This window comes from Silene latifolia, chromosome Y (assembly GCF_048544455.1).
Source record: "Silene latifolia isolate original U9 population chromosome Y, ASM4854445v1, whole genome shotgun sequence".
NCBI lineage: Eukaryota > Viridiplantae > Streptophyta > Magnoliopsida > Caryophyllales > Caryophyllaceae > Silene > Silene latifolia.
This window is the reverse complement of record NC_133538.1, coordinates 229,760,916-229,779,051: the sequence shown is the minus strand read 5'-3', so window position 1 is coordinate 229,779,051 and position 18,136 is coordinate 229,760,916. Positions and strand designations below refer to the sequence as shown.

Genomic DNA, 18,136 nt, shown 5'->3' with positions numbered 1-18,136 from the left:
GACGGTTCGTGAAAGATTTCTCCAAGATAGCTAGACCTATGACAGCTTTGATGAGGAAAGAGAACAGGTTTCATTGGGATGAGAGTTGTGAGAAGGCGTTCCAAACATTAAAGGTGCGTTTGACCACAGCTCCTATCTTAGCATTGCCTGAAGGGATCGAGAACTTTGAGGTTTATACAGATGCCTCAAAGAATGGGTTGGGATGTGTGTTGATGCAGAACGGTAAGGTGATTGCCTATGCTTCTAGGCAATTGAAGCCGTATGAGGAGAACTACCCTACTCATGATCTAGAGTTGGGTGCAGTTGTGTTTTCTCTCAAGAATTGGAGACATTACCTTTATGGGGGGACCTTTAAGGTATTTTCAAATCACAAGAGTCTCAAGTACATCTTCACTCAAAAGGAGTTGAACATGAGACAGAGGAGGTGGATGAAGCTGATTGGCGATTATGACATAGATATTATCTACCATGAAGGGAAAGGCAATGTTGTTACAGATGCCTTGAGTAGGAAGAGTGTACATTCCCTATGTACAACTCTATCTTTGATGAGGTTGAGAGATGAGGTGGGGAAGTTTGGGATACATATGATGCAGAGAGGGGATGTTGTGGGAGATTTGACAGTACAACCTGATCTTTACGATGATGTTCGAGGTAAACAGGCTTTAGATCCTAAGATGGTTGAGTGGAGAGCTGGAGTAGAGAAAGAGACAGTGTCTCGATTCTCTATTCATACAGATGGTAGTTTGAGGTTCGATGGTAATTGGTGTGTCCCTAATGATGAGGAGCTGAAAAAGACAATCATGACAGAGGCACATTGTACACCATACTCAGTACATCAAGGTGGTGACAAGCTATACAAGGATTTGAAGAACACGTTTTGGTGGCCTGGGATGAAGAAAGAAACAGTTGAGTTTGTGGCCCGTTGTTTGACATGCCAGAGAGTTAAAGAGGAACAGCGATGACGACAAGGTAAGATTCAGTCTTTAGAGGTACCTGAGTGGAAGTGGGAATCCATTTCTATGGATTTTATCGTGGATTTGCCAAAGAGTCAACAGGGTAACAACATGATATGGGTGATAGTGGATCGACTGACCAAGTCATCTCACTTAGTGCCAATGAAAGATACATGGACTAAAGCACAATTAGCTATGGCTTATCGAAAGAATGTGCTAAAGTTACATGGAGTCCCTAAGGACATAGTGTCTGACAGAGATGCGAGATTTATCTCAAGGTTTTGGAAAGAGTTGCAGGAATCTTTGGGAACAACTTTGAAGATGAGTCTGACTTTTCATCCTGCGCGGACAGTCGGTCGAGAGAACAATCAAAACTCTTGAGGATATGATACGAGCTTGTGTGATGGACTTTGGTGGTAGCTTGGAACAGAGGTTGGATTTGATAGAGTTTTCTTACAACAAGAGCTACCACACTAGTATTGGCATGGCAACGTTTGAGGCTTTATATGGGAGGAGATGTAGGAGTCCGATTTGTTGGGACGACAGTGCTGAGGCAGTGGTTCTAGAACCAGAGATGGTACATGAGATGGTTGAACAGATAAAGATGATCAGGGAACGGATGAGAGCAGCTCATGATAGGCAAAAGAGTTATGCAGATCTACATCGCCGGGATATAGAGTTTCAGGTTGGGGACAAGGTTCTTTAGAAAGTGTCTCCTATGCATGGGGTTATGAGATTTGGGAAGAAAGGCAAGCTGAGTCAGAAGTTCATTGGGCCTTATGAGATCTTAGAGCGAGTTGGAGAGGTTGCATATCGTCTGGCTTTACCGGCTGCGTTAGAGAGAGTGCATAATGTGTTTCATGTATCGCAGCCGCGGAAGTATGTGAGTGACCCATCACATGTGTTAGAGGCAGAGAGCTTAGAGCTAGATGAGTCTTTATCATATCTTGAGGTACCTAAGCAGATTCTTGACCGGAAGGTTAGGAAGACTAGGAGCGGTGAGACAGTTTTGCTTAAGATCCTTTGGTCTAACCACGAGACTGAGGAAGCTACATGGGAGGCAGAGGATGTCATGAGAGAGCGTTACCCTTTCCTTTTTGATCAGGTATGTATGGTTACGGGGACGTAACCTTGTTTCTTTTAGGGGGGTAGGAGATGATCACAAAGAGTTTTTAAGAGTTTTTATACCCTTTTTATGTTGTGTCGGTATAGTTGTTGTCGTTGAGTCGGGTTGAGTTTGGGTTAGTAACATGTTTTATGTTGAGGTTGATTTGGTTGTTGAGTCGGGAGTGTGGTAGTGTGAGTCTTTGTTTTGTTGTGGTTTGAACTTCGGGGACGAAGTTCTTTTTAAGGAGGGAAGACTGTAATACTACGTATTTATGAGTCTCTGGGTACTTTATCGAGTAGGCCTTACTCTGTCGAGTAAGAGTGAGTTGCAGTTTAAAATAGTTTCTGACCTGTTGGGTACTCGATCGAGTAACGTGGATACTCGATCGAGTAAGGGGGTACTCGATCGAATACCTTAGCTACTCGTTCGAGTAGCCGGTTTACGGGGGATGATTTCTCGGGTTTTGTTAATAATGCGATTAGAGTATATATTACTTCCGTCATTGTTCTTTAAACACTTTTTAAAACCTAATCACTGTGAGAAGAGAAATCAAACTACGTCATTCGCTTTAATCGCATTGTTGGCAAATCCCGGAGCTTGGAAGGTCGGATTTTATCTTTCTTGATATCTTTGTGATCCTTGCGTCGAGGGTAAGACGTACGTACCGTTTTTATAATGTTTCCTTAAAGTTAGTTAAACCCTAATTTGGGGATTTGGGGGTTTTGTTGTTATGTATGATTGGTAGTGATTATATGTTTGTATGTTAGGAGGAGGATTCGTAGAGGAAGCGTTTTGATATCAGCTGTGAGATTGTCTGATTGTGTTGTGCTTTCCAGGTAGGGTTTCCCTACTCAGTATTAGTCCCATAATGCATTGTTGGTGTTGTGTATTTGCTGATTATTATCGTATTGGTTTTATGACGGTTGTTGATTGATTGTTGTTGATGGTTGTGATTGTTTGTCTCTGGTTCTCGAGATCCGTTCTCGGCTGAGTGGAGTCACTTGCAGGAGTGGCTTCACACCCTAGTTTCGCCCTCCGTAGAACCCGCCACAGAAGGGGATGTGCACATTAATGGGACAGGGTTATCGCTCGGTATGATGAGCGAGGATTTGGTGGGTACGGCTGCGGTCCCCCAGCGGTGGCGGGTCCAAGTGGACGATCGGTGACGGAGATTGATTGGTGTGGGTAATTGTGTGTGATTTGTTTGATTTGTGTTGTTCTTATCTTGTTGATTATATAAATTGTGTGATTAGTACGACCCGGTTAATGTTTTAAAACTGTGGTGATCCATTCGGGATGGTGAGCGATTATTGGCGGTATGAGTCGAGTTCGGGATAGGCTGGGATGTGCCACGATCTGATGATAGAAATCTTCCGCTGTAACGAGTAGTTTAATAAACATTTCAGTTAGCTGATTAGACAGTTGGTTTGAAACATGTATTCGTATTTTTGGTTTTGGTTTTGAGATTGTAACCTTTCGCTAAAGTATTTATATTTAAATGTTGTTTCATTATTGTTTGTTTGATTATCATTGCCTCGGGTGACCGAGATGGTAACATCCTTATACCTGGGTGGTCCTGGTAAAGCACTTGGAGTATGGAGGTTGGAGTATGGGGGTGTTACAGTTCATGGCGGTGTTCCAGTGTGGGTTTCGGAGGGCAGCGTGAGGGGATTTTGGTAGAGGGGAAATGGGTTCGGTTTTAGCTGCTAGGACACGAGGTTTAAAGATACCATTCATGGCTCGAGTAGTCATGCGATGGTCTCGAAAGGACGATGGTGGCGGGTCAGGGGAGTGGTGAAGGTGGTCAGAGACTGCCGTAGCTGACCGAGGGGAAGGTTGGGGCTGGGTTTGCGTGTCTGGGGTGTGAGGAGTGGTGGCTTGGGTGGTTTGGGCTAGGGAGTGTTAGACATGGGAGGGCGAAGGAGAAACTGGAGGAGGGGTGTGAGGGGAGTTGGGTGTGGGGCCAGGGGAGGTAGCATGGCGAGGGGAGTTGGGTTGGGTGTGGGGTGTGGCTGTCATGGGTTGGGGTTTGTTGAGGAAAGCGTCAATGAGGGAAGGGTTTAAGTGGCCGTTGGTGGTGTCGCGGGTTGGGGGTGAAGGAGTAGCGAAAGGACATACCGCTTCGTCAAAAGTAACATGACGGGAAATAATGAGTTTGCCAGTGGATATTTCAAGACATTTGTAGCCTCTAAACTCCTGGGGGTAACCGAGAAAGACACATTTGGTGGATCGCGTTGCAAGCTTGTGAGGTGTTTTGGCCGAGAGGTTTGGGTAGCAGACACAACCGAAGACACGAAGGTGAGAGTAGGAGGGATTTTTGGGAAAAAGAGCGGAAGTTGGCGTGAGATTGTTGAGAGTTTTGGTGGGCAAAATGTTGTGAAGATGGACAGCCGTATGAAGGGCATCGACCCAATATTCAAGAGGGATAGACGCGTGGTGTAATAAAGCTAGAACAATTTCATTTATACGTCGAATCATGCGTTCAGCTTTGCCATTTTGGGATGAGGTTTGAGGGCACGAGAATCGAAAGACTAGACCGGTTTGGTCCGCAAAATTTTTAAATTCATGATTGTCGAATTCACGGCCTAAGTCACATTGGAAAGTTTTAATGGAACGGTTAAATTGTGTGGTGACATAAGTACGAAAGTTAATAAATTTGGAAAAGGTTTCTGATTTAAATTTAAGAGGATACACCCAAACAAATTGTGTGAAATTATCGATCAAAATTAAATAGTATTTGTATCCTCCTTTGCTTTTGATGGGAGTGGTCCATAAGTTACTATGTATAATATCAAAGGGTGCAAGAGTATGAGAGGTAGAATCGTAGAAAGGCAACCTTTTATGTTTGCTTATTTGACACGAGTGACATAAAGAAGAGTTCGACTTACTATTAAAATCAATGCTAGAATTTGACTTAAGTAAATTGAAAACAGAAGCACCTGGATGTCCTAATCGGGAGTGCCAAACATCACGGGAAAAAGCAAGAAGAACGGGGCTGGACTTGGACGCGGCTGACTCGGCTGACACGGGGTAAAGGTCGCCATCACTGTTGCTCCTCAGAATCAGATTCCCAATCGCTAAATCCTTCACAGAGAAACGATCTGGGTCAAATTCAACGGACACATTGTTGTCTCTAGTAAATTGTCTTACCGATATTATATTTTTAATTATTTGCGGGGTATATAAGACATTGTGAAGGTGTAGGGAGCGGTTTTGTGTGGCTATGTTAGTGTTACCGGAACCGTGTACTGGAATACTAGCGCCATTCCCGACATAAATAGAGCGAATCGCACTAGAATTGAGAGGGGAATGAAACATACCTGCATCCGTGCTTAGGTGTGACGAGGCTCCCGTATCCATATAGAACGGTCCACCGTTATAGGGCTTCATGTTTAGGGCACTGAACGCCTGCCCTAGGTCAGTTAGCTGTGGGCTATCGGAGGCCGTGGCAACATGGGCTTGACCGTAACCAGGTGGAGCTCGAGACCCGTGAGTCCCTTGCGAATTGTTGCGAGAAGACGAGCGTGTGACAGGCAACTGAGGTACCCACCGCGAAGAGTGGGGTATGGGCACGGTGGAGGGGTCCACTGAGATGGCCACCCCGGCAGCGAGCCCCACGGAGAAGGCAGAGACAAGGTGGATTGTTGTTGTTTCGACTGACGGTTCCCAACCCTGTTTCCAGATTTACTGCTTCATTTACCACTGTTTTGGCGGTTGGTGCGAGTCTGGCCGGAGTTGGGTGCATCATCCCAATTCCGATTTTCAGCAGGAGGGGAAGTCGGGGTCACCAGAGCCGCGGGTTCATCACGACTCTCATGGCGGTGATTTTCAAGTTCAATCATGCTTCGCGCCATTTCGAAATTTGGCAGGGTTTGGTTTATATAAGCCGTAACTGTGTCATAGTCCTTAGGTAGGCCGCGAACCAGTTGCAAAACCAGCCGCTGGTCAGTGACAGCGGCGCCGACGTCGAAAAGCGCAATCGATAATTCCTTTAATCGTTGACAATATGCATCAAAATTAGGGAACTTACCGAGTTTGAGATTGATAAATTCGTGCTCGAGGCTAGCGGCACGCGCACCCTTATTGTTGGTGAAGATGTTTGCGACGTGGGTCCATGCTTGGTGTGCCGTGGAATCCCGTGCTAGAACTCGAGGAAGTAATTCGTCAGACATTGTGCCATAAATCCATTGTAAAACAATGGCATCGACTTCCATCCACGCTTCATACAACAAATCCGTCTTCGGCGGAGGGGCGGTACCGTCAATATGATGCAAAACCTTATAACCCTGAGCATGAAGGGTAAAGAGATCAACCCATAAGGAGTAGGAGACCTTAACACCATCGAGAACACGGACCTTATTTTGGATGTTGGTGACCGTGTATACGAGATGGAGGGAGGGTTTGGGATAGTCGGTTTTGGCGTCGTCACCGGCCATTGTAGCGTGAGGCTAGGCACGATGAGGAAGGCAGAAATTTTGTGGAGGCCGTGAGCGAGGCACAAAAAATTTACCTAGACACTGATACCATGTAGAATACTGAAATCCCTAATTTGGGAGATTATCTTATTCACATATATATGGTTACATAGGTTAACTAAGCATCCTAAATACAAGGCAAGTATCTTGCTAATATGGAAACAGTATAACTAATTGATACACACTATCAATAAAATAATTACTAATAAGATGTTAGGACAATCGTTGACGTTAATAATGTAATTTATAGTTTGAGATATATTTTGAATTAAATTTGATATTTAGGTTATGAATTTGTGAGGATACCTAATATAATTTGAAGACTGTTAGGGTTTGGGTTGGTTGCCTTACATGAGTAGTTTCACCATTTTATACCACCTTAAAGGAATTAAATTTTATTAATAAAAAAGGGAAATTTAGATGATATCTATGTGTTTCTTGTCACATACGGAGTACTACTTACGTATTTCTAGGTTACTTTACCTAATTAACCTTTTTTTGGAGGGAAATTATTTGTTAGTGTAACACCCCAACTTATTCGGCCAAGGTAACCAATGCTGTTACCATTTCGGTTTCCCGAGGTAGTGTATCAAAACTTCAATAACAAAACATTTTATTACAATTTATCATTTAAGTCATTACAGATACGGGTTACATAGAATGAAATGTGTCTAAGCAACTTATATACCCGGTTAGTAATGAGCATGAGAAGAGATATTTTCATACTTGTGACTTTGTGAGAGACCGGCGAACGGGGGGAGGGGGAATGTTAGAAGAGTATCTTATATTCACCACTTAACTAGTTTACCATTGACACTTTAATAGAGCGTCGACTACATAATACCCCTTCCGTAATAAAATGACGCCTTATAGTGTCGGTGTGATTATAACCACATCATACCAAATATTTTTAGCAGCGCGCACGTGTTATATTTGGGCGCAACTTGTGAAAATTTTAAAACTCGTCAAAACATCAATTCCACCGTCCCTATGCTTTATCCTAAACCTATCATCTATTCATCTTCCATCTAAAACAAAACCTTAATAACTTCTGCAGGTAATTGATTCCATCTGCCGCTTCCATTACAAAATAGCCAAAATCCATTTCCTTGGACGTTCTAATCGATTCAACAACTAATTGTTCTATTACGAGCAATAATCTATTCAATTGGGATTCATTCCATCTTCCAGTTACAAATTAAGACCAAGGTTTGTTTCTAATTTTGTCGAAGTTCATCTTTTAACAAATCTCTCTTCGTAGTTGGCCTTGCTCATTTTCTTCATCATCAATTTATTCAATTTTAATCAATTACGGAGAACTCCGTACATTATACTCTAATAAGTGTGTTGAATTAAATTTTCGTATAATTAGATATAAGCAAGTCCGGTGGTTGAGTAAGGTGGATTCCAAGCATCAAGTGTGTTGAATTATGATTTGTTATTCCAGTATTTCCCTTATACAATCATCCATTTGCCCCGCTGAAATTTTTTAATTTCCGTTGTTCAGATCTTGGTTTCGCCATGTATAGGCAATCACAACGAGTTATTTACAAGTACACTCTTAAATCTTGATAAAAAGATAGTCACTACAAGTTTTACTGTTATGGGAAAATATTTTAGTATGTGAGTATTTTGAGAAACATTTGTGCGGTGTTATTAATCTCCCACTAAACAGTAGTGAAAACATGTTTGTGTGAATGGATTAGTGGTGTAATACTACGGTTTTTCTAAGTCTGTTACTCGGCCGAATATGGCTTATTCGGCCGAGTAGTGCGTCGTGTATTTCTGTTCAGGCTACTGTTGAGGAATACTCGGTCGAGTATGGGAATACTCGACCGAGTATACTCTATACTCGACCGAGTATCCGGTCTGACGATGATTATTTCCGCGGTTTGATTTAGAGAGGGTTAGAGTTATAAAACGGGATTTACAGTCTCATAATTACTTTTTACCAAAACCTAAACCTTCAACGTAACTCTAATCATCTCAAATCTCTCTCAAGTTCGTGGATTGCTCCTGAGTCTTATTCATCCTTCTCTTGCGTCGATTGTGTCGGTAAGCCTCTAGCTCTATGAGTTTGGTCAATTTGTCTTTTAGGGTTTGCCCTAACTTTGTGATTTGGGGGAAAGCGGATTTTGGCATGATTGTAATTGGAATTGTATGGTTATTGTTAGGTGGATATTTCATAGAGGAGCCGATCTAGCTTTCTTGATTGTCTCGTATCAGATTTGTGCTAAGGTAGAGTTTCCCTACTCACTTTATTGTTTAATTGATTTAAGATGTGTGTTGTTATTTAATTGATACGATTGATATTGTTGATTGATTGTTCTTGGTGGATTGGAGCGTTGGAGTTGAGATGGTTGGTGATGTTTGCGAGGTGCGTCCTCGCCTGAGTGGAGTCACTTGCGGGAGTGGCTTCACGACCTTGATTCGCCCTCTGTGGAACCCGCTACAGGAGGGGATGTGCACATTAATGAACATGGGTTATCGCTCGTGTGATGAGCGGGGCTTAAAGGCTGCGATCCCCCACTGGCATGGCTACACACTTTAGTGTGTAGTCAGTTATGAGTTGTGATTGGGAGTTGGAGGTTGATGGTGAAACAGCTGTTTACCTTTGTTGCACTTTGTCTTATTTAATTATGCAGTGAACTGACCTCGTTGTTGTTTTGTAAAATCTATGGTGATCCTTTCGGGGATGGTGAGCAGATTGTGGAGGGCTTTTTCTGGAGGGTTTGGCTATGTAGGGGGATCTCGAGCGTGGGGAAGAGGTGGTGGTCGGAGTACTAGTGATAACTCCAACCTTACCTACTTCAACTGTGGCAGAGTGGGTCACAAGAGACATGATTGTACCAGTGCTAGAGTGGGAGGAGGCTTTCCGAGGACTTATCAGGGGAACTTTTCTCAGGATCTGAGCCAGAGTTTTGCTAAAAACAGGCCATCTGGGTTATGGGTCAATTGTGGAGGGTAAAACAACAACAATGGCGGCTTCAACCATAACAATGGAGGGTCCTATCAGCGCCCAAATAACAGTGTGGCTCAGAACTCGGCAGCTAAGCCGACTACTTCAACTACCTCAGTCCAGGGTGGAGGTCAGAAAAGCAGCAGGAAGCTCTTTATGATGGGCAAGCAGGAGGCAGAGAACGATGCATATGTAGTTACCGGTACCTTTCTTGTTCATAATACACCGTCTTTCATTTTGTTTGACTCAGGGGAAACCCATTCGCTTGTGTCTAGTGGTCATGCCTTAGCTATGGGTTTAGGAGAATATCAACTTGTAGAAGATAGCGTGTTTATACCTTCTGGGGAGTTGGTGTCTTGTTCTAAGTTGTATAGAGATGTGTCTATGTTCGTAGGGGAGGTAGACCTACCGATCAACTTATCAGAGTTTCCTATGGATAGGTTTGAGGTCATCGTTGTGATGGACTGGTCGGGTAAGTATGATGTTAAGAAAGATTGCAGACAAAAGAAAGTGTCCTTAAAGGGTCCCAAGGGTGTCAGGATATCAAATAAGGGGTTTGTTGTGAGACCAATGTGTGTGTTCGTCGCTGTGATGACTTTAAAGTCATGTCTAAGGAAGAAGTGTCCTTTAATTCTTTGCCAAGTGAGAGATACGCGTGTGGAGAAACTGACGGCGTCCGATATACATGTGGTTGGGGAGCTCGAACCGGGGACAAGTCCTATATCTAAAGAACCGTACCGTATGGCACCTAAAGAGTTGGAAGAGTTGAAGAAGCAGCTGAATGATCTGTTAGACAAGGGGTATATCTTGTCTAGTGTGTCATCGTGGGGAGCACCAGTGTTGTTTGTGAAAAAGAAAGATGGGAGCATGAGGCTATACATCGACTATAGGGAGCTGAATCATGTCACGGTGAAGAACATGTATCCTTTGCCAAGGATTGATGATCTTTTTTACCAGCTGAGTGGCGCAGGAGTGTTTTCTAAGTTCGATTTGAGGTCGGGCTACCATCAGTTGAGGATAGTAGAGGAGGATATTCCTAAGACAGCTTTTCGGTCATGTTATGGTCATTATGAGTACTTAGTGATGCCTTTTGGGTTGACGAATGCACCAGCAGTTTTCATGGATCTTATGAACCAGATTTTCAGCCCGTTCTTGGACAGTTTCACGGTCGTCTTCATTGATGACATCTTGATCTACTCTAAGACCAAGGAGGAGCACGAGGAACATCTGAGGTTAGTTTTGCAGACCTTTCGAGATAATCAAGTTTATGCCAAGTTATCTAAGTGCGAGTTTTGGTTATAGAATGTGGCTTCTCTGGGTCATGTGATATCCAAAGAGGGTGTGAATGGTGGATCCTAGCAAGATTGAGGTAGTGACCAAGTGGGAATCAATGAAGAATGTTGCTGAAATTCGAATTTTCTTGGATTTAGCTGGCTACTACAGGAGGTTCGTGAAAGACTTTTCTACGATCGCGAGGCCTATGACAGAATTGATGAGAAAAGAGACCAGATTTCGTTAGGATGAGATTTGTGAGACGGCGTTTCAAACCTTAAAGGAGCGTTTGACCACAGCTCCTATCCTAGCTCTACCTGAGGGAAGTGAGAACTTTGAAGTATACATCGATGCTTCAAAGAACGTTTTGGATTGTGTTTTGATGCAGAATGGGAAGGTTATAGCTTATGCGTTGAGGCAGCTGAAGCCGTATGAGGAGAACTATCCTACTCTCGATTTGGAGCTGGGTGCAGTTGTTTTTGCTCTTAAGATTTGGAGGCACTACCTTTATGGGGCAACCTTTAAGATGTTTTCAGATCATAAGAGTCTAAAGTATATCTACACTCAAAAAGAGATGAACATGCGAGAGAGACGATGGATGGAGTTGATTGGGGACTATGACATGGAGATCATCTATCACGAGGGTAAGGCCAATGTTGTGGCAGATGCTTTGAGTAGGAAGAGTGTTCATTCATTATGTACAGCTATGTCCTTGCTGAAGCTGAGGGATGAGATCTCCAAGATGGGGATTCATATGATTCGGAAAGGGGATACCATCGGGGACTTGACGATCGAGCCGGACTTGTATGATGATATAAAGAGGAAACAAGAGCTTGATCCAAAGATTCAAGAATGGAAGTCAAGGGTAGAGAGTTGCACGATTTCGAGGTTTTCTATCCACACAGATGGGAGTGTTCGTTTTGAAGGGAGATGGTGTGTTCCTAGTGATGCAGATTTGAGAAGGGTGATCATGACGGAAGCTTATTGCACTCCTTATTCAGTTCACCCAGGGGGTGACAAACTTTATAAGGACTTAAATAAAACGTTTTGGAGGCCTAATATGAAGAAGGATGTGGTCGAGTTCGTGGCTAAGTGTCTAACTTGCCAGAGAGTAAAGGGTGAGCAACGAAGACCACAAGGTAAGATACAGTCACTGGAGGTACCAGAGTGGAAGTGGGAGTCGATCTCTATGGACTTCATCGTGGGGTTACCAAGGACTCAGCAAGGTAACAATATGATTTAGGTGATCGTCGATCGTTTAACAAAGTCAGCTCACTTCGTTCCGATAAAGGATACTTGGACCAAGATACAGCTAGCTCTGGGTTATAGAAAACATGTGGTTCGGTTACATGGTGTGCCAAAGGATAGAGTGTCGGATCGAGATGTGAGGTTCATTTCACGGTATTGGCAAGAGTTGCAGGATTTGATGGGAACGACCTTAAAGATGATATAACATTCCATCCTGTGACAGATAGTCAGACTGAGAAGACTATCAAGACTTTGGAGGATATGTTGAGGGCTTATGCCTTGGAGTTCGGTGGAGTAGGGAAGATAGGCTGGACTTGATTGAGTTTTCATACAACAACAGCTATCACACCAGCATCAGAATTGCAACGTTTGAGGCCTTGTATGGTGATACGTGCATATTCTATACACTTTATCTGTGGTTTTGGCACGTATTTCCATGCATAATTGGTAGCTTTAGGCTGCTATTTCTTCCGAAACGGTTTACTTTGCATTTTCTATGATTTATTGTAGGAATGCATGGAAGTAGGCTAAATCAAGCCAAGTTCGTCCTCCGGAAGCAAGTTCAAGGAAGCCAAGAGGAAGGAGAGTTCATTCACTCACCTTGGGATGCGTGCAAGGAGTGAAGAGTTGTTTGGAAGCATCAAGGAGCCACTGCACAGCATTTTCAGTCGATCGACTAAGCCTTTCAGTCGATCGACCCCGGAGCTCGGACGAAGCTCTTTTGTTTTTTCGCACGGTCGATCGATCGTTGTCTTTGACATCGATCGACCTGATTTCGAGCTGATGTTTAATTTTCCGTGTTAGACTTTTAAAAGCCCAACTTGTAATTAACTTTGGGTATCTTTTTATCAGTAGAACGCAGCAACTTTTAGGTTATGTTATTCATTCTGGAAAAAACTTAGTTTTCAGATCTAGCTTGAGACGGAAACCTTTGATTGGAATGCTTTGTTCTTGATATTCAATTAGTAAGCCTTTTATGCAATTCTTCTTTCTCTTATTTTTGCTTATTAATTTAATTCTTGTTTCATCAATTAATTTCAGTAATTGAATTTCTCTTCTTTGTTCTAGTTAGATTCCATCATGTTGAATTTGTCCTTATTTGTTAATTTCGCAATTAGTGTAGTCTTGATTATGCGTAGGTGATTCCTTTGATTGGGAATTAGGTGAGTCATGGTATAAAATTAGGATTGTTGTGTAGCACGAGTTCTTCCATATTGGTCTTGTTATCTTTTGATGGATTTCTTTGCTAGGTCGAAAGATTGGTAATTTGATTTATCGCTAGATTTAGAATTTCTCTTGAGTGAAAACTTTGATAAATTCTAGGGAATTATTGGACCGTGAGGTTATTTGAGCTTTGATCGAAAGACTAGCTTATTTTCCCTGAGACCGTATTATGAGATCTCTGCCTTGATCGACTTTGTTATTTGCCATGGTGAACCGAAATTCCCGATCCTCTTTTTTTATCTTGTTAAGAATATTCATTTTAGCAATTAGCCAGTTAATCAATCGATTTTAAAACCCCCAATTTATCGTTACTTTTTAGACTGAAAAATAGCAAACAAAATCAACCTTGTCTCTCTGTGGTTCGACCCTTACTATCACTAGCTATAGTTTTAGTTTGGAAATATAAATTTAATTTTGGTATTAAACGACGGTATCAAATTTTGGCGCCGTTGCCAGGGAGACGGTGTAATTCTGTTTGCTTTATTTTAGTTTATTTTCCTTGTCTCAAGGAACTTTTGTTCGTTGAGGCCGTTGCTTACCTTTGCTTCTAGTTTTGCTTTTGCACAGTTAGAGGACAGGTTTTTGAGAGGAAGACTTGAGTACTCTCATTTTGGAAGTTATGGCTACGATATATGATAATTTTCAGCCAAAGGAGCACCACCTTCAAAAGGGGCAACAGTTACCTACCCCTTCTACCGGTAAATTCGAGTTTCGTTCCTCTTATATTGATTTAGTGGAACGGAATCAGTTTGCGGGTCTGCCAGATGAAGACCTCCTGAAACATATGGAAATTTTCACGGACTATTGCTGTTCAATGCCTATACCGGAGGGGGTAACTCAAGATGAAGTAAAGGGGTTCATGTTCTTATACTCCTTGAAGGAATCGGCGCGAGATTGGTATCGCTACCTCGATAGAGTAGCAGCTGGAGTCACTGATTGGACATCTTTAGCACTAGCCTTCTACAAGAAGTACTTCCCGCTTTCGAAGACTGATGCCTTGAAGAGTAAAATCACGAGTTTCCAGCAAGGAGCCGACGAAGATTTTTGTGAAGCATGGGGACGTTTCAAAAGTTTGGTCCGAGCTGTCCCTCATCATGGTTTCCAGCAATGGTATCTTTGCAATCTATTTTACATTGCTTTATATGATGATTACAAAGTCATTTTGGATGCAGCTGCTAATGGTAGGTTCCAAAATAATACCGGTCAAAGTAAAGGTTGGAACACCATTCAGGAGATGGCAGTCCATAAAGCTGAGTTTGGAAGTTCACGTGGTAAGTCACGAAGGCAAAGTGAAGACATGACTGCTGTTGTGTCACTTATAACTTCCATTTCTACCCGTCTCGAGAAACTCGAGACTTCTGAAGCTTCCAAGGGGAAAGTCGAAGTTCCTATTCAAAACTCAGATGAGATCGAGAAGTTAAGAGAGATGGTCCAACTCCTTTTGGTTCAAGTGGCGAATATGGAAGCAGCCGGGATTGAGTCCTCACAGAATTTTGTGAAACAATTGGAGAATATGGAGGCTAAGCAAGCCGCTAATTCTTCAATTAAATGTGAAGGGCCGGTTGAGACGATCAATGCCATCAATCTCAGAAGTGGCCTTTCTTATGAAAGTCCCGACAAGCCAAAGGAAGACTCGGGAAATGATGAAGAAGCTCGTTTGAATTCTGATGCAAAAACGAGTCTGAATGCCAGTAATTCAGGTCGATCGACCTGCATTCCCAGTCGATCGACTGAACTGTCAGACAAAATAGTTTCTGGTCAGAAACTATTCACACCTAGCACATCCAGTCGATTGACCAACATACTCGGTCGATCGGAGAGATACCTGATGACGATAATTACGGGCAGAACTGTTTCACGCCCGGCTTACTTGGTCGATCGACCACCCATACCAGTCGATCGACTGGATCTCCAGAGCAGGATGCAAATCCGTCAACTAGTTTGCATGATTCGTCACTCATTGATGATTTGACGGGGGTTTTAAACCTACGGAAGCCGAAGGTTACCGATCCTACGCCGATGTTGCGATCCCGTATCCGGAGCGTTTGAAGGCTACCAAGCTGGAGCGTAAGTTTGGTAAGTTTCTGGAGATGGTCCAGAATCTCGAGGTAACGGTTCCTTTCACTGATTTAATTACCCAGGTACCCTCTTACGCTAAATTTATGAAAGATATTTTGAATCGTAAGAGAAATTTTCGTGATGATGGTAATGTTGCGTTTGTGGAGGAATGTAATGTTCTTTCACAAGTTAATGTGCCACCTAAATTAAAGGACCTGGGTAGTTTTTCAATTCCTTGCACTATAGGTAACCACGTAATTGGAAAGGCCCTTTGTGACTTAGGGGCCAGCGTTAGTGTCATTCCGTATTCATTTGCGAAAGGTTAAACATTGGTAGACTTAAGGTGACCGATATTACCGTTCAAATGGCAAATATATCGACTCAGAGACCTATAGGTGTTCTAGAGGATGTACCCGTTCGAGTGGGTAAGTTTTTTATTCTTGTCGATTTCGTTGTTTTGGACATTGCGAGAGGATAGTCGGATACCTATTATTTTAGGCGGACCCTTCTTACATACATACTGGGCCGTGATAGATGTCAAACGCGGAACCATCACCTTAGAGGTAGGGGATGACACCATTGAGTTCAGTCTTGCTCACAAGGCAACCGAACCTCGCTTGATGAGGATACGTGTTATTCTATTGATGTTGTTGACGAGGATTGTTACTTGTAATTGAGGGAATCCTTAGCCAAGGATCCCTTAGCTGATCTAACCCATCTAGATGAGTGTGCAGTAATACGGTGGAGAATCTTTGAGGAGCCAGATGCTTTGGTTGCCTCAATGGAGAGCTACGAGCTCAACGAAGAAGAAGATGAGATGCTTTTGAGCCTGGCCAACGATAACTTGGTGAACACTTGCTACACCATTGAAGCTGATTCTGTCTATGCTGTAGAGGTAAAGGTACCGGAGCGTAAGCCACTTCCTCCTAATCTTAAGTATGTTTTTTTAGATGATACGGAGCAGTACCCAGCTATTGTTAGCTCTAAGCTCAACGATGACCAGCTGTCTGCTCTGATGTGTGTACTTAAGAAAAACAGGAAGGCTTTGGGTTACTCTTTAGATGACATTAAGGGCATTAGCCCTGATGTCTGTATGCACAGGATAGAGTTGGAAGAAGGCCACAAGCCTTATAGACAGGGTCAACGCAAGTTGAACCCGAAGATGCAGGAAGTTGTCATGGCTGAGGTGATGAAACTACTTGATGCAGGTATTATTTATACAGTTGGCAACTCCAAGTGGGTTAGCCCAGTTCAGGTGGTCCCGAAGAAAGGAGGGACTACCGTGGTTAAAAATGATAAAAATGAATTAATACCAACCCGAGTAGTGACAGGGTGGCGGATGTGCATTGATTATAGACAGTTAAATGCCGCCACCAAGAAAGACCATTTCCCCCTCCCTTTTGTTGACCAAATGACTGAAAGACTTGCTTCTAACAAATTTTTCTGTTTTCTAGACGGATATTCAGGGTTCTTTCAGATCCCTATTCATCCGGACGATCAGAGTAAGACTACTTTTACCTGTCCACAGGGTGTTTTTGCTTATCGTAGAATGCCTTTCGGATTGTGTAATGCCCCTGCTACCTTTCAGAGGTGCATGATGGGGATTTTTTCTGATTATATAGAGAATATTATGGAAGTATTCATGGATGATTTCTCAGTTTATGGCAGTGACTTTGATCGTTGTTTAGCTAACCTTGATAAAGTCATGCAGCGTTGTATAGATGTTAATCTTGTTTTAAACTGGGAAAAGTGTCAGTTTATGGTCAATGAGGGAGTTGTGTTAGGGCATCGATTTACGATAAAGGTATACATGTTGACAAGGCAAAGGTGCGGTGATTGAGCAATTACCTCGTCCCGTGAATGTTAAAGGAGTGAGGAGTTTCCTAGGTCACGCTGGTTTCTACCGGCGTTTCATTAAGGATTTTTCAAAAATTGCTAAACCACTTACACAATTGCTTCTTAAGGATGCTGTCTTTGAATTTACTGATGAGTGCCATGTAGCTTTTAACAGGTTAAAGGAGGCCCTAATTTCTGCGCCAATCATTCATTACTGATTGGGACCTCCTATTTGAGATCATGTGTGATGCCGGCGATTATGCTATCGGTGCAGTTTCGGGACAATAAAGAATAAAGCTTTGAATGCCATATACTATGCGAGCCGAACTCTGGATGAGGCTCAAGTCAACTATTTTACCACTGAGAAAGAGTTTCTAGCTGTTGTTTTTGCCTTAGACAAATTTCGGTCTTATTTGTTAGGCTCTAATGTTATTGTTTACACTGACCATGCAGCGTTGAAGACTCTCTTTATTAAGAAAGATGCAAAGCCAAGGCTTTTGAGGTGGACACTCCTTTTACAGGAGTTTGATTTGGAGATCAAAGATAAGAAAGGAGCAGAGAATGTGGTAGCTGACCACTTATCTCGTCTGCAGCTGACAGAAAGGGAAGATTCTTTGCCTATTAATGATTCTTTTCCTGATGAGAGTTTGTTAGCTATTACTACTTCAGGGTCTTATCCACCTCCGTGGTTTGCTGATTTTGCTAACTTTGCTGTGACAGGTAGGATACCACCCGAGCTTTCATGGCAGCAGAAGAAGCGGTTTGTCTATGATGCTAGACAGTATTTTTGGGATGATCCTTATGTTTTCAAGGAATGTGCAGACGGTCTCATCCGTAGATGCGTACCTCAGTGGGAGGTTAAGGATATCCTAGAGGCTTGCCACTCTTCCGCTTATGGTGGTCATCACGGTCCGTCCAGGACCGTAGCTAAGGTACTCCAATCTGGTTTCTATTGGCCAACTTTGCATGCAGATTGTCGCAGATTTTGTTCTTTGAATGCGAT

At 42.8% G+C, this 18,136-nt stretch overlaps 1 protein-coding gene and 1 non-coding gene across 2 annotated transcripts; one reads left to right on the top strand and one right to left on the bottom strand.

Annotated features, from left to right (window-relative positions):
* The first annotated feature begins 9,654 nt into the window (after positions 1 to 9,654).
* Positions 9,655 to 12,333, top strand: LOC141630192 (uncharacterized). Its single transcript, XM_074443052.1, has 2 exons — positions 9,655 to 9,967; positions 12,188 to 12,333. The coding sequence occupies exons 1-2, from the start codon at positions 9,655 to 9,657 to the stop codon at positions 12,331 to 12,333; spliced, it is 459 nt and encodes a 152-aa protein (XP_074299153.1).
* A 1,898-nt stretch (positions 12,334 to 14,231) lies between these two features.
* On the bottom strand, positions 14,232 to 14,340 carry LOC141636296 (small nucleolar RNA R71). Its single transcript, XR_012540917.1, has one exon. It is a non-coding gene; the product is annotated as a small nucleolar RNA R71 (small nucleolar RNA).
* Positions 14,341 to 18,136: the final 3,796 nt, after the last annotated feature.